The sequence below is a fragment of the Stylophora pistillata genome, chromosome 6 (genome assembly GCF_964205215.1).
Source record: "Stylophora pistillata chromosome 6, jaStyPist1.2, whole genome shotgun sequence".
Classification (NCBI taxonomy): domain Eukaryota; kingdom Metazoa; phylum Cnidaria; class Anthozoa; order Scleractinia; family Pocilloporidae; genus Stylophora; species Stylophora pistillata.
In genome coordinates this window covers 7,708,936-7,731,698 of record NC_142524.1, presented here as the reverse complement: position 1 = coordinate 7,731,698, position 22,763 = coordinate 7,708,936, and the positions used below count along the sequence as shown (strand labels likewise).

Here is a 22,763-nt window from a genome sequence, read left to right as displayed (position 1 = left end):
CTGCTTATGAGTACTAACTCGTGTAATTCAAGTTATAGAATCTCCGAACACATGACTTGAGAAAATCCACCATGGCGGATGTGTAGTCATTTAATTTGCTGAAGTAGATGTTTTGCCGAATGGTTCACCTGAGGGTGATATTTTTTGAAACTGTGAATTAATCTCGTAGTCAGAATGGCGTTGACTAGCCGTTTACTACGGTGTCAGTCACTCGTGGGACTTCGCTCATTCATCAAACCTCGCTTGACAAGTATGTTACCAGCGCATCAGGTCAGTAAAAAAATTAAATTCAGGGGTTCTGTCCTGGTGTACCGGTTCACAAGGGAATTACCATTGTTCTTTCTTTGTTTAGGAGTCATTGGTTAGCTGTTGTGTATTGTTTGGTCTTTTGTATCGGCTCTTGTGAACCGGTACACGAGGACAGAACCAATTCAGGTTATATTTGATAGCATTTTGACCTGAATTAAGATTTCAAAGTGGTTTTCAGTACATTTTGTAAAATCAGCTGAATTACGCACACATTTGATTGGTTATTACTTATGGTCTATTGAAGGGAAGACGCATATACACGACTTCACCATTAACAATGTTTTTTCTCTTCTATATTATTGACACATCAGTGACACACCTGGCTGTGCCTCTTGTACCAGTCACATTTCTGTTCTTGCCACAGTTAGATATCATCTGTGATTTTGTTGTCATCTGTGATTATTAATGCATGGCAACAGGGAATCTATTTTTTTGTTACATATTGAAGAAGCAAAAAATTGTTGATGGTGATGTCATGTAGACTGCTTTCCATTTTTAAGTTAATGCAAGTAGCTGATAAGGACTGAGTGATAGACGGTACATGTGTGTACTAATTAGGGATAAGCTTCCAGTGATGGACCAGCAACTAATTGAAGTAGTGGAGTAATCCTAATAGTCACTCTATGCACCTATCAAGGGTTTGCTGGAGGATTTTGACCTTTTCAAGTTTTGAAAAGTCAATTTCCCCACCCTTGGATGTCCATTACATGTCAAAATTCTTCCAAGATGGCAGATGACTCTCATTCCAGTTTCACCTGCATTTTCAAAATGGTGGCCAGGTAAAATTTCCAACCCTCAAGCTTTCCTCTGAGGGGGTCCTCTCAGACAATATACAAAACTATGCTCTAAGAAAAATTAAAGGGAGCCCAGTGCTCTGAAACTCTGAAATCCAGGGTGCCCAGCATATGCTTTTTATGAAATAACTAAGATTCCTGAGTCACCCAAGAACAAAACTAAGGCACCAGGGGCCACCAGGTGCTGCTAGACCACACCCCTGATATCCTGTGGGTAGCCTGCTCCCTTCATTCCTCGACAAACCCATGATAGGTACACTGTAATACTAAAAATGGTGGAAGGGGGCTCGTAAAATTTACCCATGTCATCTAGTTGAAGTTTCATGCTCAAACATTTAATCAGGATGATGGTACCTTGCTCTAGAAAAGCAGATGACAGTTAAGAAGTCACCAAAATCTACAGAAAACACTGAAAATATTACAAGTACAGTATGTCTTTGTGATCAGAAGCCCATAACTTTCAAAATGCTCTTCAGGAAACAGAATGAAACATTTTCTTTTCCTTTTGAATATTGCTATGTAAATATTAGGTGCCTCAAGATAGGTTGTGCTGTTATGTGTGTCAGTTTTAAAATGAATACAATACTTTCTAGTCACCATCAGCTCGCTGGTATCATTGTGGCAAAGCTCTTGCACCTCCACCAAAGCCAAAGCCATTGGATATAGAAGACCTACCTTGCTATGGTATGAATGGATTCCATACATGCACACATACATGTTTGTTGCAGTTTAAATGTCGGAAGATGATCTAGCTTTCTCACCTCCAGGAGTGACCATTGTGGAATTTCACCATACATTTTTTCTGATGTAGAAGTAAATATGTTTTGAGGAGATGTTTGACTCTGAAATTGTGTGACAGTTGTAATTGGCTAAATCTCCCACTTACAAAACAGTAGCAAACCTGGGGGCTATATACAATGAGTTAGGACTATTGGCTCACACTGGACACCCAAAACTATTTAGACAATGCACACAAATGTTCATGATGTTTACATTGGTATGTCATCCTTTGCCACTTCTTAAATTCATGTTTCTGTGTTTGCATTGATTTCATAACTTCTACAATGTGTAGCCTTGGGTTATAACAAAGAGGAACTGAATTTTACTCTTTGCTGATTTTTTTGTGTTTGTACAGGTGACTTCAGTTCAAGCATTTGCAAGTTTATTGCAACAAGAGACTATGAAAACCACGACTCAGGGATACTTGCTTGGGTGACTTCATTCTCTTTTGAGAATCCTCTGGGATTAGTGGAGTTAAATGAATTTGTCTTTGGAGCAAACCCTAGGTATATTTAATGTTTTTCACTCAGCTGTCTTCAAACATTTCAAGTATGATTCAGTATTTTAGTTATTTCTATTTTTTGCCCACAAAGTATGCTACAAATGGGAAATTCCTGTGTTGGATAAATTGCTGATCCAACTTAAATCTGTGATTTTTCCAGCTATCAGAAGTTTTAAAGATTACATCTGACAAAAGGGAGTTTGGTGTGGATAGATCTTTTGTAACTCGTGACTCCTTGTCAATGAGAATAGGAAATCCCACTTGCCTAAGTCCTGAAGTTTACTTTTTTAAATGATGATATTGAAAATGTCAAACAAGGCTACTTGTTCTTTTTTATTATCACAGTGACTAGATCTTTGGTCAAAGAAGTGATAATTGTTCAAGCTTCTTTAGGGGGAGAAAAATTAGCTGCAAATTCATTCTTTGCAGTGGAATTCTCATTTGATTTTTCCTTGTTTATTCTTTTCTAGGATTGACATTTTACACAGAGTTGTTGTTTGGTGGAGAGCAAAAAACAGAGCTGTAAGTTGCTAGAAATGTTGCCCTACCTCAACAGTCTACATAGGAGTGGTCGGCGGAGGAAATATTGCCTTTTCACCCTTAAATTCCCTGAAGTGATAAATATGTAACTTCTCCCTGTAATATCCACATACTATCTAGAAAACAGGTTATGAGAATACTGAAACTTATCAGGCAGAAGTTGTTATCCTGATGTAGCACCAGATTCTTGTAACTTATTGAATTGACTTAAAGCGTTAAATTTAAGGGTTGAGTTCAAATTAGTCCTATTTTCACCATAACTCATTACGGAAAAAACGGTTTTTTATATATTTTATTTATAAATTCACCAGATTTTGCAGGAGGGATCTCACAGAACTAATGTTCCAGTAATGAGACTCCTAAACAACCCACCCATCCCACCCCAGGGGAGGACATCCATCACACAGTAATCTCGTGTGTGGGAAATTAACGTCTCCTACCCCAACCCTGCAGGAGACAGGACTTCCATTTATTTGTCCCTATCCGAGAAGACTAGAATATCTAACCATTTCTTGAATGTTATAGAGAGGTAGCTAATTCTTCTCAATTATTTTAGGACCCTGAGTGTTGGTCCAGCCGGGGCTCGAACCCTCGACCTCCCACACAACAGTCCAGTGCTCTATCCATTGAGCTAACTGGGAGGCGGTTAGCTCAATGGGTAAATCATTCAATAGTTTAGTTTTGTTTTACAAGCAATTGTACAAGACTTGAGCATGTGCAGACAACTGATAGATTTATAAAAAAATAAAGGAAAGACTTTTCATAATGAACATTTTACATATTAAGTGTACTCTGGTTCTTATTTTCCAGGGTACTGCAAAAGTCAAAAACCGTGCAGAAAGAAGAGGTGGTGGAAGAAAGCCCTGGAGACAGAAAGGAACTGGAAGAGCACGGCAAGGCAGCATAAGAGCTCCACATTGGAGAAAAGGTGATAATGATTGTGCTCAATTTTAACATCTTTGCATCTTCCTTTGATATATGTAAATATTTTTTAACCATTGCCAATCCTAGCAGTATGTAGGATGTGTGTCATAAATGAACTTCCTAATGGGCCTTGCTCACCATAGTCTCTGTGGGTCAGTGGTAGAGCATTGGAGCGCAGAATCCAAAGGTCTGAGGTGCGATTCCTTGTGGGGACTCAGAAGTTTTCCCTTTTCCCACGCTCAGGATGACAGGACAAAAAACATCTTTCTCTATTCCCTTACCAAGCTCAAAAACTACCATCTTTCTCATTCTATTTACATTTGTTAATCTTACTGGCCATTGTGATTATGTTGGTGTTATGACAAGCTGTGGAAAGCTCTCCTTTGGAAAGAGTCGTGATCATGAAAGGGATTTTTGACCTCTTTCAGGTGGTAGAGTACACGGTCCTGTGCCAAAGAGCTATAAGTATGGATTGCCAAAAAAAGTCAGAAGAATGGGTCTTCGTACCGCTCTCTCTGTCAGATATGCACAGGTACTGCTTGCTTCTTGTTGTTCCTGGTTTTTATTTCAAATTGAATCCTGATTGTACCTTTTGACTATTTTGCCTATTTCCATTTTAACAGGGACATTTGCACATTGTAGATTCATTTGAGGATATTGAAAATGATAGGGTAGGTTTCTAAGAATCAAAAAGAAAATTTAACTTAATAAATAAAAAGTCTGGTTACAAATTAAACCACGTCACTCCCAAAGTCTCCTTAGTCAGGAATTCTCTTCACTATCCACACATTTCTTATGATGTTAGTGTTGAGAATTTGTTCTTGGATCAACTTATAATCCCCTAATCAAGGTTTTTCTAAATTCTCTTCATGTGTCTGCTTGATATTGTAATGAGAAAGTCTATTTTGGTCACTCATGGGAGTAAAAGGTGTAAGGTATTGATTATGCTAACCCATTAACTTAACGCGTAGATTTTAACTTTTATCTATCCATCATTGAACAATTGGTGGTATAAGGTATTAATTCTTTGCTGATGTAAATTTACAGGATTTGATTCCAGTCTTGGATAAAAGAGGCTGGACAAATGTAGTCCTGGTTGATTCGTAAGTGTTTGGAAACTTTTCATTATTGAATGATCATTTTTTTTTTCCGAAAATTGAGTGATATTGAAGTGAAACTGCTCCCTTTTGTAAAGCCCCATTACAGAGATTGAAAAAAGAAAAAAACTATCCTAGAACTTCTGCTTTTGTTGCCTTCTTTGAAAGAATACCTCTTAATCTGGGAAAACGTTTTCTAGTCACAAGTTGAGTTTTTTCTTTGTGGTTTTGTTCTTTGTTTAATGAGAAAAACAAAGTGCTCACCATTATGAACTACATCTGAATTTTAATTTATAAACACTGTATTTTTTCTTCTCTCTACAGCACACCTAATGAGGTAATCGCCGAAGCTGCGCAAGGGTTGAAAACTGTGGATGTGCGTCATCCCAAAAGTATGTTTATAAATACTATCCCTTTGGTCTCACAGTTATTCTGGTACAACTTGAATTGTGCTGCTATTTACAATGAACTTGTTCTTTCTTTTTAGATCTGGATGTGTACACAATATTACATCGCAAAAATATTGTGATGTCCTTGAAAGCTGTTGAGTTGCTTGAGGACATCCTTTGTGAAGATGATAGGATACTTGTTAACAAGTTTGACTGAGCTTTTCTTGTAGCTTTTCTCCTGCTTTGTAAATATTCCATTTTAATAGTAAATAAACAATTCTATTCAGACAAATCATTTGGATTTTTCTTGTCTTGGAATAAGTTCAAATATTGGAGAAGTTCAGTCTCACTTGCTTTCTTATTATCTAGAGATTTCAAAAGAGTTGGAAGTACTGTATTTCTTCACCTATAAGCTGAGCGATTTTTTCAGTTTTCGACTCAGTTACTGAATAACTTTACCCCCCAGCTTGTAGTCAAGTTAGCAGTGAAGCAGAAGTAATAAAACACAACAAAAATAACTTCTGAATATTGGTTACCAGTTATTTGAATGTACCTTGCAAGTCTAACTGGTACAGTGGAACCTCAATTTAATGAATCTCTACATAACGAAGTCCTTGGTATAACGAACAATACCTCAGTTTCAGCCTGGCTAAAGTTACTGTGGAATGTATGCCATAACACCTCAATATAACAAACCAATTGCCCCAGTCCCGTGGCACTTTGTTAAATCAAGGTTCCACTGTATGTGTAAACCCTTCAACGCTCACAAGTAACCCAGACAGAATTTGTCTTTACAACATCAATATAATGTCAAGCGGATAAGTGACGAGAATAAAGAAATATATCAACAAAGGAATTATCAGATGATTGAGTACCAACTTCTCTGAACTGACGTCCCAAGAATGGTATGACTGACAGTTGGGGGAATTCCAGAGAAGATCAAGGGACTGAAAGGATAATAATAAAAGAAACTATTGAAAAACAGGTCTCTAACATAGACAACAATAACAACTTGGTTTCAAATAAAGTTATTTATTACAAACCCTTGATGTGCATGTGAACATCTGCTAGTAAATCACCTTTCATAAGTGAATGAGTGCAAAAAATTATTCATGATTCCAATCGTCCAGTAGTTGTCCATGTTATTTCTTAACAAATTAAAAGAATTTTATAGAATGCAGCAGATCACATCACACTCTTGCAAGACTAGATCTGACTTCCCATCTTAAAGCTTGTCTCTTCTTCTCTGTTGGCACAACGTAGTTATTGGGAACAAAATTGCGTTGTGGTTTCTGAAAATAATAAGGAAACAATTTTATACTTGAATATATCAACAAAGTTGAAATGGTAAATTGGCCACCATTACGATCATAAAAGCTGACATTTCGAGCGTTAGCCCTTTGTCAGAGCAAATTTTATACTTGGTTTGTTTAAGCCTGTTGTAAAAGGTACAATCTTGCCAAATTATTATCTTCAAAGGTTTTGCAATCTATGGTGCTTTTTCACCATTAGTTTCTCTCTGAGAGTCCTGGCTCGTTATCTGATACATTGAAAGCTGTCCCTGAACCTTAAACAATGTTTTCTACTTATCAAAGCCTAAATTGACTCAAATAAATTTATCTATTCACTTAAGTCTTGTAAACCTTCGAATCCCCAAATTCTGATTTTAGCACCCAAAGAGGTTCGTGATATTTCTTAATCACTTCATAGCAACTTTCTTGCAATCAATGTTACCAGAATTTTATTGATCAGGATGTATTTATTTTAGCTCACCTCAAACACATCACATTGCAACATCTTGCCCTTGATGAAAGAATTTTAATAAACAATTAGCAAACCAGGAGAGACCTAGGTATCCTTATGGGCTTTCTGGCAATTAGATTTAAGTGCAATTCATCAAACTTAGGAAAGCCTGAATATCTCAAATATTTCCATTAAGGATTATCTATTGAATTTACAGCTAATAGGCCTTTTGCAGCTAAGCCATCACATAACCTACTTTTCATGAAATTATGGGCTATAACTTAGCCGCATTCAGAAAAGGAAAAAGCATTTTGAAAATAACAAACTGGCCAATTTGAGGCCTCCATTATTCAAAAATGAGATTTGATGACACTCTGAATTTTTTAATAAATAAGAAGGTTTATATGGAAAAAGTTGCTGGAGAGCAAGGCCTTGCTCTCCAGCAATATTTTCCATACAAATCTTCTAAATTTTCCAAAAGTTCAAACCGCTGTAAAAACAGTGCTCTGTAATTCTCGGGTCCCAAACCTGGCCGTTTTGGTATTTTCAATATGCTCTTTTCATCTCTGGTATTCTTCAAGTTGTATCCCATAATATATATCTAAAATTGATCACGTGACCCCAGCTGCAAAAGGCCTATTGCATCACAGTTCAGGACAGGCAAGCACACCACCAACGGCCAATTGCCATCTCAAACGTAGTCACTTACGGAAGCTACTCTTCAGTTCTATTACTGTTATTATTATCATAGTGGTTATCTGCACATTGTTCTGACTTGAACAGTTCTTTTTTTTTACATTCTACTTTACAGCTTCACTCTCATGATCTCATTAAGAATTCTTCTTACTGTCTGCCATGCAATTCTTATGATGTTAGTTAAGAGAATTTGGTGTTGTATCAACTTTTAATCCTAAACTGATATTTTTCTTTATTCTCACCATTTGTCTGCTTGATATTGTATTGATATTGTAAGGAGAAATTCTGTCTTGGTCACTTATGGGAATCATGGTTAATGAAAGACACTGCATACAGAATATCCCTCAATCACATCTGATTGTAGAGTATTTAGCAAGGGTGTAACCACATGGGGTGGTTTATTAACAGTCCTACTATTTTTAAAAAAATGAATTTATTGAATATTAAAGTTACCCTGACATTCCATCGCAGATTTTTGTGACTCTTCTCTCCTGGGGCTTTGTTTGCTTGCCATTCATACCTAAATTGGTGATATCTGTTTTAAAAAAAAAGACAAAACAAAACAAAAAAAACAGAAGAAAATTTATAATTACATCACCATAAAGTAGCATACATCACAATATATACAGCAGTTTACCAAAAAACCATACAAACCATCCAACAACAGTTACTACAAGAACAACAACAACAAAAACAACAATAAGGCCGAATCTTAGGAGTCAACATGTGAGTGAATTTAAAAGCTTTCTATTTTGGTAAACCATCTAGTCTCTAATAGGACATTTTTCAGTTGTGTACTTGGTTGCCAAGCCTTTGATTCAGAGTGAGGCTGAAGGTGACCTTGTTATGATAGAGACCAGTATCTAGTTAGCATGATAACGGGCTGTGACTGACCCTTAGCCTCACTCCTGTTCAAAGGCTTGGCAACCAAACAAGCAACTGTAAAATGGACTTTTGAATGAAATGGAAAATTTTCAAACCTTGAGACAGGATCTGACTTCTTTAACTGCCGTGTGTGAGGGTGACGATTGGATGGCCTGATAACTGCAAAAGAGGTCAGAAACCTAGTGGGTTTTGAGCTTAAATAGGGACAACTCACTGAGAACTCTGAGTTTCAGTTATAATTATCTGATTACTTTTGGTTGTGCATGACTCCTTCAAGTACATTTTGTAGTGACTTTCAAAAGGTTGATGGAAACATGCAATATTAATGTAGTCTTCTGAGCCTGTCATTTATGCTATAAACCCAACATTCTCTTACTAGTAATGTGATCACCAGCCTACTTTTGAAGATATATATCTTATTAACCAAGCGCGAGGGCCGTACTGGGAAAATATCAGCTCGAGATCTTGACAGTACGGACCGAGTGCAGCAAGGTTTGTACAAAAAAGACCGAGGGCTGATATTCTTCCAGTACGGTTCTGGGCAAGCTTCGTTAATAAGAGATTTATTATACGACTGAAGTTCAAAGGGTCACAAGTGCGGTATCATTCGGGACCATTCGGGACAGTGCCCGGTCCAATACTGAGAGAATATTGACCAGCAATAGAGCATTTTGATTGGTTGATTTTAGTTATTGGCCCTCTGACTGCCCGAGTCGTGTAATAAAAACACATATTAAGCTCAACAATATTGATTATTTCTCTTCACCGAAGAAGATAAATGGAGGATCTTTAAGTTAATAGGAAGAGTGTTCTGACTGCAAAGCAAAAAAATGTTGTCATTTTGTTAAATAACATGTAGTAAGGTTCACAAGAGATTTTGGTAATTAAAAGCTTTAAGGAACAACTTCTCAAATACGTAGTTTTGTTATCTGAGTGTGAAATATTGAACAATATGCACAAAACATGTTTTTCAAAACAGAGCCTTTTTATGAATTCAGAAGAAGAACAATGCTAATAGATTCTCCCCATCCCACAAAATTCCCTCATCTCCCCCCCACCCCCATGAAAAAAAAAAAAATCAACCATACACAAGTAGTTTAAATTTTTGCCTGTGAAGGAGATATCAGTGATTCTTACAGGAAGGTAATCCTCTTTCAGCATAATTTTCCCATGGTCTGAAGTTGTTGGGTTCTTCTGATCCTTCACTATCAATACTGATAACATCTGCAACATCTACGTCACCATTGTTCAAGGGAAGGTCTCTTAGTCTCTCTTCTAAATCAGATATGTCTGTGACTGGGAAAAAGTAAATAAACTTTTTCAAAACAAACATTTATAAGACAACATGCAAAAATTTGGAAGACTTTTTATAATGATCTGTCAAACCTACTAGAATCATTTGTAGTAAAAGATTCATCAAAGACTCTTGGTTCACCATCCTTTCGTCTCAAAACTTTCCTCTTAATGTTTCTACTGCTGGGTCTGGATTGTTCTTGGGGGGAGCTCTCGGCAGTGGAGGTAGATTCTCCTCTTGTTGGTGCCTTCACTGGATGGTGACGAACATTTTCTTTGCCATAAGGTTGATGATTTATCTTTGACTAGTAATTCAATTAAAAGTTTCTTTTTCAGTCATATTTAACAACTCTTTAGACCCTAACATCAGTATGCAAATTATCCATACTGCTCTTTGTGTATTCCCTCAGGTGCTGATGATAATAATGATGATGTTGATGAGGAAATATTTTTGCCAAATAGCTCTCTCTATAAATATTATCATAATTATCTGATTGAGAGCATCATAAAATAAATAATAAATAAATAATTAAGTTATCTGACAAATGTATTCATGCCACTCTGATAAAAATACCTTGGCCAAACTTGGAGCTGACTTTGGTCTGGGGAAAACTGAGTCTTCCAAAGGGGATCTGTGCCTATTAACAAATCGGTGAGGTTCTGTACTGCTGTCTAAAGCTAACAAGGAGATTAAACAGAGATCAAGAAGATGAACAGCAGTTGAATAGATTTTATGGCAATGTCTTTTGGAGTAGGGATTTTTTATGTTAATATTTTGAAATAATAGTGCAGACTTACTGATAGAAATTATTTCCTGGGTTGTATACTTCGTAAAATCTACATCTAAAATTGATCTGTGCTTACCATCATGTAGAGATGAAGAAATTTCTGTATCTTTACTTCTTTCTAAGTAACTGTCAGTGTAGTAACTGTCACTAACAGATGGGGATTCTTCGCTTCGAAGAAGACCACTTTCTTCGGATGTTGATCTCTCTGATTCAATAAGCTCTTTTAAGTCTACGTACAAAAGGATGACGAGATTTAAATTCAACATCAAGTGTGACTGCATCGATCGAAGGACCTCGATCACTTTCGCAAACTAAACGCTTTTCAAGATGTAATTTTATTTAAAATACGACATATTACTCCCAATAAACAATCTCAATGATTTATGAAGAGAAATTTATCAGAGTCAGAAATGAACTAAGCTGTATGATCAAAGAATCATCATCATTCGAACAATTTCTCTAAAATTGTAAGATTATTCATCTAACACGAACCTCTTTGAAATTGTTTCAGCTTGTCTCGAGGTATATGAGAATATCCGAGTTCTTCTAGTTTTCTCCTGATCTCCTCTTCTGTAAAATCGAAGTTTTGTGCCATTATGTTTGCAGATAAGCAAAACTTCGTTTTGGCAAAACCTCGCTGTGACTTGAAATGAACTACAACGGTACATTAGTGCCCAGGCTTTCCTTACAGTTGAACACGTGGTTACATATTGTCGTCACTCGTAAACAAAATATTCCATGAGGAAATTGTGCTATTTTTTTCGACATTTTTTTTTTGCTGGATCGCTCACGTGAGGGAGTCAAATATCACACTGACAGAATCATCTTTAACTTCACTTCAGTCTGCTTTATTCGGTCTCTGGAAGGTGAGAAATCTTTTATTCGTCGGCTGACTTTGTCTTCAACTTGTGCACATGTATCGTATCTAAGTTTGTAACGGGCGTTATAGTCGTTGCAAATTGTCCATAATTAATCTACGCTTGGTTGTCTTTTGCAGATATGCGTCCCGTCTTGCCTTTGATTCTAGTTTTTCTCGGTTTGGTGAAGGTGGATCCCTTTACATTCAGGTAGGCTTTCCTTATTTATATCCACAGCTTTTGACATCACCCCGGGGCCCGTAAATAAAAGCTTACCAATAATTGTTTGTTAATTGGAAAATTTTAAATGTGCTTTGGCCACTGGCAAAGCAACCTGCTGTTTGACCTTTGAGCGTAACGAGGTGCAATTTCGATCTCACAAAGATGAAACGTAATCTGTAGTTCACCGCGGCAGTTAACCGGAGGTAAACATGATATTTAAATTAATGTGGAAGTTATAAAAATTCTTCTTCCATCTTTACTAGTCATTCCTGGCTTTTTTTCCCTTTTATTCCTCACTTTTCTTTCTCCCACTCTTGCGTTCAAGTACCTGTTATATACATTATAATTCTTAAAGTAATAGAGGACTGACTGAAATCTAATTTCTCCTCAGAACATCACAGCTCTCAAAAAAGAAACAACAACTTTGAGTTTAAATTTACAAGACATGTTTCGACATTCTCATGTCATCTTCAGTTGCAAATGAGCATTTAACTGTTGTACATTTGAATTTAAATTAAGGTACGTTACAAACTACGTGTCAGGGTTAACGTTACATTTGAATGTTAAAAACGCGAAAGATGTATATAGCTCGCGCTTGATCGATGATTAAATCAAAAACATCTTTCGCGTTTTTAACATTCAAATGTAACGTAAGCCCTGACACGTAGTTTGTAACGTACCTTAATTTAAATTCAAATGTACAACAGTTAAATGCTCATTTGCAACTGAAGATGACATGAGAATGTCGAAACATGTCTTGTAAATTTAAACTCAAAGTTGTTGTTTCTTTTTTGAGAGTTATTGTCACTCTGCTGTCTTTACGTCCTTTTGGTAACATCACAACTGAATTTAAAATTATAAAGGTTACGAGAATGAGGAAATTGATCACAATTCCAAGAAGTTCGTGATTGTCAAACAAATTCTCCTTGTCATTACCATAGGAAATGCATCAGAAGCAGTTTGGAGAATATACAAACTGATGTGAGGGTGTTTAGGGTTAAGCAGCTAAACAATCAGACATTTGCTTTTGTAGCAAATGTTAGATTAACCTTTCACTTCCAAGATCTCACTCATAATTCTCCTTACTGTCTGCTATTAATTCTTTCGAGGTTACTTTGGAGAATTGGTATTGGATCAACCAATAATCCCCTAATTGGTATTTTTCTTTATTCTCATCACTTGTCTACTGGATATTGTACTGATATTGTAAGGAGAAATTCTGTCTTGATCGCTCATGGGAGTGAAAGGGTTCAATTGTTTGATCTGGATCAATCGTGGGACCATTTAAATGCAAGGTGAACAGTAGCAGCCAAAAGAGCCAAACATGCTCTCCTAGCATGACGTTGGACAAAAATTTTGAATGAAAATGTTAGACCAGAGCATTAGAGTTTGTGCAGAGTTTAAATTTAGTTGGATGTATTTAGAGTGTTATTATTCATTAAATAGTTTTTGCATGTTTATCATTGGTCCAAATGGGTCACATGACTAAGTATAATTCAGCTAGAGCTGGGGAATATGTTATGGTAATAGGACTGAGTGGAGTTCAATTTGGTCTGTAATCATATGCCTTGGGTGATTAACAAAGTCAGATGGATGTGAAGCAGTGGTCTGAGTCTTGTTACCATTTAATCAAAGCTATGGCAAGATTCAAGAAATAAACCAGCCATTGATTATTACATTGTAAAACAACAGTTAACTTAGCCAAATGCTCGGCAACAGAACTTGTACATTATGGTTTTGATTATTGGCGATATTCCCTAAAAGTAAATGATTAAATCCAACTTTCAAACATTCCCTCTAATAGCTAAATACCCATTGCAAGCATATTTCTGTGCCCACGAGATACTTATTGTTAAGATGTAAAATTTTAAAATAATTCTTTCTAAGGTCATTCAATTTCTTCTTATTTACTTTTCACTCTAATTAACAGCCCAGAATATGAGGATGATGTTGATTTCAACTTGTTCATTTTTACGCAGTGGTGGCCACAGACACAATGCTATGAGGTTAGAATGCTTAGGGTTAAAATTATATCATAATTGACCCCTACCCCACCCCCTTACCTCCTTGTCCAGCTCCTCACCCCCCATGGACTATCTAGGAAAGCTCAGGGCAAATAACTGATATTATAAATTACTAAGGGGAAAGGGATTGGGAAGACGTTTTTACCTCCCTTTCCCAGTGGGGATCAGTTGGGTAATTCTCACTTCACCTTTTCCCTAGACTGTCCTCTATTTGACTCACTAAAATTACCAATAAATTAGAATATTTAAAACTTGCTAGCCACATCACATGCCTGCTATGTAGATTACTTAAAAGGCCTCTTAAATTAACTTCTTTTAAAAACTTCGCCCAATAATGTTTGAATTTAGTCAAACCATGATTTTATCATGATGATTACATGTATACTTGAGTTTTTGTTTGTTCCTTTTTTAAGGATGTAAAGAATAAGACTTGCGTGCCTTCAGGAATTTCTAAATGGACCATCCATGGCTTGTGGTACAAATTAATGTTTTAAATCTTTGACAAACGTAATTAGAATATTATAGTTACAATAGTAAATGCGTACAAAAATACAACATCTCAAAAGCTTTTTTCTCGTCATCTTTTCAATTGTTATCATCAGAAGTATTGTCATGTGTCTGCAGATCTGTCAATGTTTTTTTTTCTTGACCATCTTATCAATCAATTGGATGGGGACAAGAGATGGAGAGGATGCAGAAGGTGGGAGAGGAAAGGTCTGCAAGGACACACTTTCTGAGGATAGGAATTAGGGGAGAAATGAGAAGAAGACAATGATGTAAAGGAAGGTGATGGGTGTCAAAAGTGCAGGAGGGGGTACAGCATGGTATGGGAATAAGGGTGTAGCCAGGATTTTTCGCACAGCTTTTCACAAGATATAGCTCCTTCTGACTGGTGCATTTTTTTTGCCATCAAATAGGGTTTGTGTGTTGTAGAATTAAAAAGAATTCATTTCAGATAACAGAGGGTGGTGGGGGGGGGGGGAGGCCACAGGCATTTTAAGACTACCCTAAGCCCTACTCCTGGGATAGGGAAAGATTCTCTTCTCCAGGTCCCTCTCCCTTCTCTTTGTAGAATTCTCCCCTCCATCACACCATGGTGACACCTTTCTCCAAGAATCATGAAACAATCAGAGTACTGAAGATTACTTGCTTCAAATTCCGGCTGAATTGATATTAGACAGATCATTTTTTGTTCCTTACAGGCCAACTGTTGGGACAGAACATTTACCTGTGTACTGTAACAAGTCCTGGCCTTTTGACGAGGAGAGCATTGAGGTAATTCAAGACTCAAAGGCCTCTTAATTAATCAGGCTTTATCAGACATCATTGTGCTCCTGGTTTGGTATTCATTTTCTATTTATTTATTTAATCACTTTCACCAGAGTGCGGTGAGGGTCGCACAACAGAGCTAGGGTCCAAATTAAGTGCGCCCTAGTCCCACCCATCCCACCCCATGGGAGGACAACCATCACACAGTAATCTCGTGTGTGGGAAATTAACGTCTCCTACCCCAACCCTACAGGAGACGGGACCTCCATTTATTCGTCCCTATCCGAGAAGACTAGAATATCTAACCATTTCTTGATGTTATAGAAAGGTAGCAAATTCTTCTCAATTATTTTAAGACCCTGAGTGTTGGTCCGGCCGGGGCTCAAACCCTCGACCTCCTGCCCAACAGTCCAGAGCTCTATCCATTGAGCTAACCGGGAGGCATAAGGTGTTGCCTATAAACCCAGTCATGGTGATAAGTTTTTCAAACCTCAGCCAACTTACATCTCATTTACACCCTCTGCTTTCCCTTAATAATAACCGTGACTGTTAGCAGTGTAAAATATTTCCTACCCATTTCCCCTGATACAAACCCTTTCTAAAGGTTCCTGCAACTGATTCAAATAGAACTGTCAGTTGCTTGCATGTTTAAAAAGATTTGATTTGAAATGATGGTTGTGGCAGCCTAAGAGTATGTTGCATCTCTTTTCAGGATTTGAAACCAGAGTTGGTGCTTCAGTGGCCATCTTATTCAACACCAGACGACTATGCTGCATTTTGGTGAGTGTATGTGCATTGTGTTCATTTTCCCAAACTGGCCAATTCGGAAATGATTCAGGGCACTCACTAAGATTTGAAACTGCGGTAACTATGGAGATAAAACCTGTATTGGCAATGTAATAGGTGACAAAGTGTAACGTGACAACAGTTGGCAGCCTCACTAGTAACATCAACTGAGCTCAACCACAGGTGTTACAGCCCTCAGAGACAGCCCAGAATGATAAGCAATTACTCTTCACCTTTTTGTTATTGAAGAAACAAAAGCACTTTTCAAGAGTTTAATTTCTGACCATTTTTCAGTATGTTGATAGAAATAAACTTAAGTTTTGGTTCTTCTGTGGCATGTTATAAATCAGCTGTTCACTTCAGCGTCTTGAAAGTGGTGGATATTAACCCCCACTTTGGTGAATAACTATTTATTCACGTGTAGAAGAAGGTCTATTTCATAGCCTTTCTAATCCTTGCTTCTTACTAAGGAAACATGAATGGGAAAAGCATGGTACGTGTGCAACCAGTCTTTCATTCTTGAGCTCTGAACACAAGTACTTCGAAGTCAGCCTGTCCCTGAATATCAAGTATGACATTTTCAAGTAAGGAGTGAGCTCAACTGAAAGCAAATAATTATTATTTTGATAGACTTGATCCAGCTACAGTACTTTTGGTTGTTTTAAAACTTGCTGGTTGCTTTATTGACATTTTTGTCATTGCTTTTTTTGTCCTCTTTAATCAAATTATGCTTTTTTTTTTTCTGCAGAGCTCTAAATCAGGGAGGAAGAATTACACCGACAAGTGACAAAGTGTACCAGGTAAGGAAATTGAGGTGAAATTGCACTTAGTTTATCTATAACTTTGGGTGTTTTCTCAAGTGTGCGCTGTAATACGCTAAAAGTATCCGGTTTCGCTTGATCCATTCCACAAGGCGGCCTTTTTTCAGCTCTTCTATCCCAGAATGAATTAGAGTTTCCTCATCTGAGGAAAGTGAGTAGGCCGCAGTTTGAACTGAGAGTCTGCGTTTTGTCGTGTTTTGTGCAGGCAGTCAGGTTTGCCCGTTTCCGCACACACTTTATCTTAACTCCTGTCACTTTTTTCCCTCGCTTTACCTCGGTAATATGTTTTTCTGTTTTTGGTATCTTTGGCAGCAACTGCTTCATTTTCCCTTTAACTTGGCACCAGTTCCACGTTCTTACCCTTTTCCGTTACCCGTTTCTAGTAGAAGTCATCTCCAACACGTTTTCTTTCACTTGGCCGTCTAGGCAAGACATGTTACTCCACGCTGGGAAGCAGGAAAAAATCACTAAAGGAATATGTAAATAGCTGAAGGCGAAAAGCATGGAGATCCATGTTTGCTCTAAAGATCTGTCTGAAGCTATTTCTTTGTTGTTGTGATTCCAGAAAAAAAAAAAATATATCAGTGGAGAAGAGACATCTTGAAAACAGTGGCTAAATTTTCGTAGTTAAGTATTCTTTTTTCCCTAAGGTGAAAGATATTGAAGGTGCCCTGTTCAAGGTTTTTAAAGTTCACCCCACAGTTTACTGCTTGCCTGTTAAGGTAAGAAAACAACCCATTATCTTTCATCTATTGTAAATGTTTGATTCATTGCGAACTCGTAGAAGGGCGGCTTCACAGCCGTGCAGGAAGCGCCAAGCGCCGAGCGTGCCCAGGGGATGATGGGACCAACCAGAGAGCGCTTAGCGGGAGTGATGGTAAGGAAAACTATCATGTATAAGTGATCCCAAGGGTCTATAGACGAGGCAGGATCTATAAAAGAACTGAGACAGTGTGTATTTCAGCCTGTAACATGTGTCTGCCTTTCTTTTTTGTGTTTTATCCTTCTAGCCTTCTGAGCAGATGTTAAGCTACGTGGAGTTGTGCTTCGACAAAACCTTGACGCCAATTAACTGTTTGAACAGCACCGCGAACTGTGATTACACAAAACCTGTGCAGTACCCACCAATCATCCATGCTGGATTGGAAAGCGTGTTTTAGCGTTCATCGTTGGTTAGATTAGATTTAGCTTAAGGACTTAAGGAACGAGTTTTGAAAATGTCCATACAAGAAAAAGTTTGTGAAACGATAAAAAAAAAAAAGCCAAATAAATATGAATTACTAGTTTGTAAAACGCCACCCAGAATTAAGCTAAATCAGGAGAATATCCTCTCGACTAAATATCTAATTTCATACATGGAATCCAATTTGAAGCAGAGTTTTTTTTTTCAATCTAGGAGACAATTACTAACATAAAATGGACAGTTTAGAAAACGAGTTATTTTTGTAACAGTCTGGAAAACCTTTTCTAAGCCTTATAAACAATGTGACCGCTACAGATTAAGATTTCTGCCTCCTTTTTGGCATGTAGTGTACTTTGTTTAGTGGAGTGACAAAGAAATAAATTACAGCAAAACCTCGTCTTAAAGGAGCTGCATTGAAGTTTGTGCTTCTTGGAAAATCTAACGGAAGTTTTAAAGCTGGAGTTAGGCTTGAAAGAAATACCGACAGCTATAATTCTTGGCTGCGCTGTCATCAACTATCACGCGAGAGAAAATCACGAGCACGTAACGTAAGTGTGTAAAAGGTTATTACGTCATCCTAAAAGTGTGGTTGCGAACAAATAACATGAAACCATTAGCCTACTTGTTGAGTTTTGATTGACGACTAGATTTAAACCAAAACAACCTCGATTATCGGCGAGCACGTAACCTAAGTGTGTAAAGGTCGGCACACACGAGGGGACAAGTCCCTGCGACTAGTCCGTGCGACTAGTCCCGGTGACAAGTCTTTGAAGGGTTTACACGAGGGGACCGGTAGCAGGGACTAGTCGCTTAAGGTGTTCATACGAGGGCACTCAATTACACAAGAGCATAGGAAAATTAAGAGGCAAAAGATGTTTCTTAGTCTGGGGCGTTACACGAAAACAATTAAAATTTGGTAACTTTTCATTGTAGCACTATTAAACATCAGCGCAAACGAACTACACTTATTCAGTCGGATTATTCATGCTTTTACGTGTTCCGTTTTTGTTTCTTTTATTTTATTTTTAACAGACACAGTCAAATAGGGTAAAAATTCCATCAAAACGGCTCCCAAGACATCTGTATATGTTTACAAAACTAGTAATAGTTTTTTATTCTTCAGTTGTAGAAATCTAGAAGTCAGGGAAAATTCATCATTAGAAACTGCAATGTTTACAAATACCGGAAGTCACGCATCATACTGACCCGTGATTGGCTTATTTACCGTTTAGTCGCAGGGACTGGTCGCACAAACAGTTCACACGAAGGGACAAACATTTGTTTCATGCGACAAGTCCCTGCGACTGGTCGCACGAATTCAAACCAGTTTGAATTCGTGCTACCAGTCGCAGAGACCAAATTTTGGTCCCTGCGACCACAGAAATGTGTAGTTCACACGAAGGGACTAGTCGCATGAAACTGGTCGGTGGGACTAGTCGCAGGGACTAGTCCCCTCGTGTGTGCCGACCTTCAATGGTTATTAAGTGAATCTGATAAGTGTGGTTGCGAACAAATAACATGAAACCATCAGCCTACTTGTTGAGTTTTGATCGACAAGTAGAATTTTACCAAAACAACCTCGATAACTAGCTTTCAATTTCTATGAATGATGGTAGATGAGGATGAAAAAAAAAATCTGGAGCTCCCATGAGTGACCGAGACAGAATTTCTCCTTACAATATCAATACAATATCAAGCAGGCAAGTGATGAGAATAAAGAAAAACACCGATTAGGGGATTATTAGTTGATCCAATACCAAATTCTTCAAAGCTTGCATCATAAGGAGTGAATGGGTTAATATCCCAGGGATTCTTTGGCGTCATGATCACGTATTCGAAATTCAAATTCGCATGGACATGCAAGGAATCCAACCTCAAACCGGCTAATTTTGCGGTCGCACGCTCTACCTACTGAGCCGCAAAGAACTCGTTGGCGAGACTAGGCTTTGCCTTCCGTTCGCATGTAACGAGCGGCCAGCACACTGTCTATACCAGTTTGCCGTTGGCAAGATTAAGTAAAAATATTAGGTTTTATGTGTGGACAAATGGTTAACTTAAATGAATTTTTTTATTGGATCAGTCTTTTGAAGGGTGAAAGAAGTAAACAATTAAATTGAACGATTTGCTTGAACTTTCTATTAATGAGAAAAGAAACGTGGTTGGTTTTTCACTGTGTTAATCGGAACCGACTTTGTCCACTTGTTAGTAATCCCTTTCTTTAAATGTTTACGCCTTCCGCTCACACGTAGACGATGATTGTAGATTAAAAAGTACTCGCGATCGCTTTGATGCGCGGTACATCCCCAGCTATGACGTCACCGAATTGAATTGCTCATGTTGATCGCTGCCCGGCTTCTGTTCATGTTTGACTCGCAGCAGATTATCCTCCGAAACGCGCGCTGAAAATCTTGATGCAAAGCGCCGTATAACACAGGGTTCACTGCCGCATTGAAAAACACCAAGACGGTCGAGCTGTACTCAAGCGCGCGTGGGACGGCTTCGCGGCTCTCGAAGATCGCCCATAGGTTCGCGATTCCACGCGGAATCCAACAACAGACGAACGCCATAACAACTGCAAGAAGGACTTTTGTGACTCGGGCTTCCATTAATTTACGACGTCTGCTTCGTTTCGCTCGAGTGGACGCCGAAGAATGTTCGCCAAGATCCGTAAATCCAGCGTCAATAATGTTCTCTGTTGATACAGCAAGATTATCAAAGGACACAGTTCTGGGTGCGTTGTCCTCTCCGATGCTTCGACTAATTGTAGATTCAGTTCTTTTCTTGTCTGAATACTGTGTCAATTCTAAGCTCAATGTTTTCTGAAATAACCGCTTCCCATGCGATCGTACATGTTTGTAGACTCCTAGATACAACACTGCGCTGAGAATAGAAGGTATAAAGTAACACATAACGTGCACAGTGATCGCGTAAGCCATATTCGCGGACCATAGTATGTTACAAAATAGAGTGCCTTGTATGAATCCGAGCTTGCCCCATCCATAAAACGGAAGCGAAGTCCAGACTAGAGAATACAACCATCCTAGCACCACAGTACATATAGTGCCTCGCTTATTGCAACGAGTTTCATACGAGTGAGGGTACGCCACAGCAATATATCTGTTCACACTGATGTGAAGGAGGGCCATCATTTGACCAGCAGTTAAGAAAGCATTTATGAAGCCCGTTAGTCGACACATTACCCAAGGCAAAACCCATTCTTGCGTAACAGCTAGCGTCATAACAAACGGCACGATTGAAACGGTTATCGATAGATCCACCAAAGCTAGGTTCACTACAAGAATGGCAGCCGTAGTTCGTAGGTTTTTTGTGCGTTGCACAGCCAAAATCACCAGGACGTTACCGAAAATTGCAAACACCATTGTGCAACCCATAGCGACCACTGACAGCAGTGAGGCGACCGACATTGAATCGGCAACCGAAGAAGCGGTGGTATTGGAGAACGATGCGGACGAAGTTGCGGTCTCCATTCGATGGCGGCAGTCAATATATAAAAAAGATGATATTGTCGTTAGTACTTACAAAGCAAACATTTTGTCATACACAACTGGAACGAGAACGTGAGAGTTTTGCGTCAGTCAAAGCTGAGGGCATCAGATTGATTGTCGCAATGGCTTGTGATGATCCAACGACCTAAGAAGTGACAAATTGACAAATTTTTTTGCCACCCACGTTCATCCGGGAGAAAAAAAGTGTTACACTCGTGTACGGATTGCCCTTTCGCCTCCCTTATGCCCAGTAAATGCAAAACGGGTCTTTGCATGACCCAGAAAGCCTTAATTTGGCTTACAGACTTCCGCTACGTAAGTCACGGTTTAAGTTCTATGAGATTATGAATTGGCTAATATCCAAATTTAGCGCAAGTAACCCTCAGGTGCAAATTTTTGTCACTTCTGCTGAAAGAAAATTTACGAGGGAACCCACAAATTATCATGGCTGCAAGTTATCATGGATTCATCGACCTGACTCTGTGCTCTAAAACGTTAAAGTAGAGCAAATCACGCTTCCTTTTCCAGTCTTATCAGAAAGCAACACAAACCAGCACTATTTATCTGCGCCCCAATTTCTTTTCCCATGCGTGATTAACTAAAGGAGCAATTTGGTTCTATTAAAGCCATTAATTAACGAACGTCACCTTTTTAAGGGTTCGTCATAACAAATTACGAAAAGTAAAAACAAAACTTTGACGCAGAAGAGGTTTTGTCTTACCTTCTTTAATTTTTGGGTGAAAGTCTTAAGAAAATAAATTTCCTTTCTCCGGAGCTGGTAAGTGAACTCTTGTAAAAACTCCAGTTGACAGATATTTCCCCCTTGTCAAACAAAGATAAATAAGGTTGTAAATGAGACTTGTTTTGATTTGTGCAGCCTTTGGTAAAGGAATATTTCATTTGAACAAGCAGGAGACCATTGGACGTAAGATTTCCGTGACAATTTTTTAATGACACGAAAAAACTTCCAACTACAGCACTGATTTTGTCTGATTTAAACTAATTTTCAATTCGTACACAAAAAATTACGATAAGAAAGTTAAATGGTTTATTTTAAGAAGCCCTCGAAGTTGTGAAATTAATTAAACTAATGTTGCGTCCGACTGAGGGGTTTCCGATATTTATTTAAGATATTTCCCTATGATAAGAAAAAAATCCGGCTCAATTCTGGTAAAAGTAAAATGTAATCGGAACCCTTCTGTATCAGATAGGTCTTGTGATCATTTCTTTGTTTAAGGCAAGAAACAAATCAGTAAGGATTTGTTCCAATCACTGCCGGTTTTCTTTGTGATTCGAATCCATAAAAAAGTATCTCTCGCACTGAAATTTGAGTCGGGGAAAAGATGAAGAAAGTA

The 22,763-nt window shown here is 38.1% G+C and overlaps 4 protein-coding genes across 5 annotated transcripts; 2 read left to right on the top strand and 2 right to left on the bottom strand.

Annotated features, from left to right (window-relative positions):
- Positions 1–27: 27 nt before the first annotated feature.
- On the top strand, positions 28–5,627 carry LOC111328816 (uncharacterized). The gene is made up of 10 exons (XM_022933369.2): positions 28–270; positions 1,697–1,787; positions 2,239–2,389; positions 2,856–2,907; positions 3,736–3,853; positions 4,278–4,381; positions 4,473–4,520; positions 4,897–4,952; positions 5,271–5,338; positions 5,434–5,627. Exons 1-10 carry the CDS (start codon positions 175–177, stop codon positions 5,550–5,552), a joined length of 903 nt encoding a protein of 300 aa, XP_022789104.2. The 5' UTR covers positions 28–174; the 3' UTR covers positions 5,553–5,627.
- Positions 5,628–6,351: 724 nt separating this feature from the next.
- LOC111328739 (centriolar and ciliogenesis-associated protein HYLS1) lies at positions 6,352–11,466 on the bottom strand. Its single transcript, XM_022933264.2, has 9 exons — positions 11,233–11,466; positions 10,817–10,969; positions 10,527–10,630; positions 10,050–10,257; positions 9,797–9,955; positions 8,755–8,818; positions 8,228–8,309; positions 7,109–7,138; positions 6,352–6,627 (listed from the first exon to the last, which is right to left on the bottom strand). Exons 1-9 carry the CDS (start codon positions 11,333–11,335, stop codon positions 6,526–6,528), a joined length of 1,005 nt encoding a protein of 334 aa, XP_022788999.2. The 5' UTR covers positions 11,336–11,466; the 3' UTR covers positions 6,352–6,525.
- Positions 11,467–11,468: 2 nt separating this feature from the next.
- Positions 11,469–18,309, top strand: LOC111328904 (ribonuclease Oy). Of its 2 annotated transcripts, XM_088725840.1 has the most exons (10): positions 11,469–11,606; positions 11,738–11,807; positions 13,750–13,825; positions 14,257–14,318; positions 15,046–15,118; positions 15,825–15,892; positions 16,369–16,482; positions 16,647–16,698; positions 17,370–17,441; positions 17,730–18,309. In XM_088725840.1, exons 2-10 carry the CDS (start codon positions 11,740–11,742, stop codon positions 17,877–17,879), a joined length of 735 nt encoding a protein of 244 aa, XP_088581966.1. In that variant the 5' UTR covers positions 11,469–11,606; positions 11,738–11,739; the 3' UTR covers positions 17,880–18,309. The 2 variants fall into 2 exon arrangements, with proteins under 2 accessions (XP_088581966.1, XP_088581967.1); XM_088725841.1 differs by lacking the exons at positions 11,469–11,606; positions 11,738–11,807; positions 13,750–13,825; positions 14,257–14,318 and adding an exon at positions 14,338–14,543.
- Positions 18,310–19,951: 1,642 nt separating this feature from the next.
- Positions 19,952–22,085, bottom strand: LOC111333769 (alpha-1B adrenergic receptor). Its single transcript, XM_022939423.2, has one exon. It carries the CDS (start codon positions 21,388–21,390, stop codon positions 20,218–20,220), a length of 1,173 nt encoding a protein of 390 aa, XP_022795158.2. The 5' UTR covers positions 21,391–22,085; the 3' UTR covers positions 19,952–20,217.
- Between the last annotated feature and the right edge of the window lie 678 nt (positions 22,086–22,763).

What these genes read in the sequence shown, in the direction of transcription:
- LOC111328816 (XM_022933369.2), top strand. Translation starts at nt 175, where the DNA reads ATGGCGTTGACTAGCCGTTTACTACGGTGTCAGTCACTCGTGGGACTT. An exon ending in AATGTAGTCCTGGTTGATTC is followed by an intron (nt 4,953 to 5,270) that starts GTAAGTGTTTGG and finishes TTCTCTCTACAG; the next exon opens with CACACCTAATGAGGTAATCG. An exon ending in GGATGTGCGTCATCCCAAAA is followed by an intron (nt 5,339 to 5,433) that starts GTATGTTTATAA and finishes CTTTCTTTTTAG; the next exon opens with ATCTGGATGTGTACACAATA.
- LOC111328739 (XM_022933264.2), bottom strand. Translation starts at nt 11,335, where the DNA reads ATGGCACAAAACTTCGATTTTACAGAAGAGGAGATCAGGAGAAAACTA. An exon ending in TTTTACTACAAATGATTCTA is followed by an intron (nt 9,956 to 10,049) that starts GTAGGTTTGACA and finishes ACTTTTTCCCAG; the next exon opens with TCACAGACATATCTGATTTA. An exon ending in ATCTGCGATGGAATGTCAGG is followed by an intron (nt 7,139 to 8,227) that starts GTAACTTTAATA and finishes TCTTTCATCAAG; the next exon opens with GGCAAGATGTTGCAATGTGA.
- LOC111328904 (XM_088725840.1), top strand. Translation starts at nt 11,740, where the DNA reads ATGCGTCCCGTCTTGCCTTTGATTCTAGTTTTTCTCGGTTTGGTGAAG. An exon ending in GTGGATCCCTTTACATTCAG is followed by an intron (nt 11,808 to 13,749) that starts GTAGGCTTTCCT and finishes TCTAATTAACAG; the next exon opens with CCCAGAATATGAGGATGATG. An exon ending in CACAGACACAATGCTATGAG is followed by an intron (nt 13,826 to 14,256) that starts GTTAGAATGCTT and finishes TCCTTTTTTAAG; the next exon opens with GATGTAAAGAATAAGACTTG.
- LOC111333769 (XM_022939423.2), bottom strand. Translation starts at nt 21,390, where the DNA reads ATGGAGACCGCAACTTCGTCCGCATCGTTCTCCAATACCACCGCTTCT.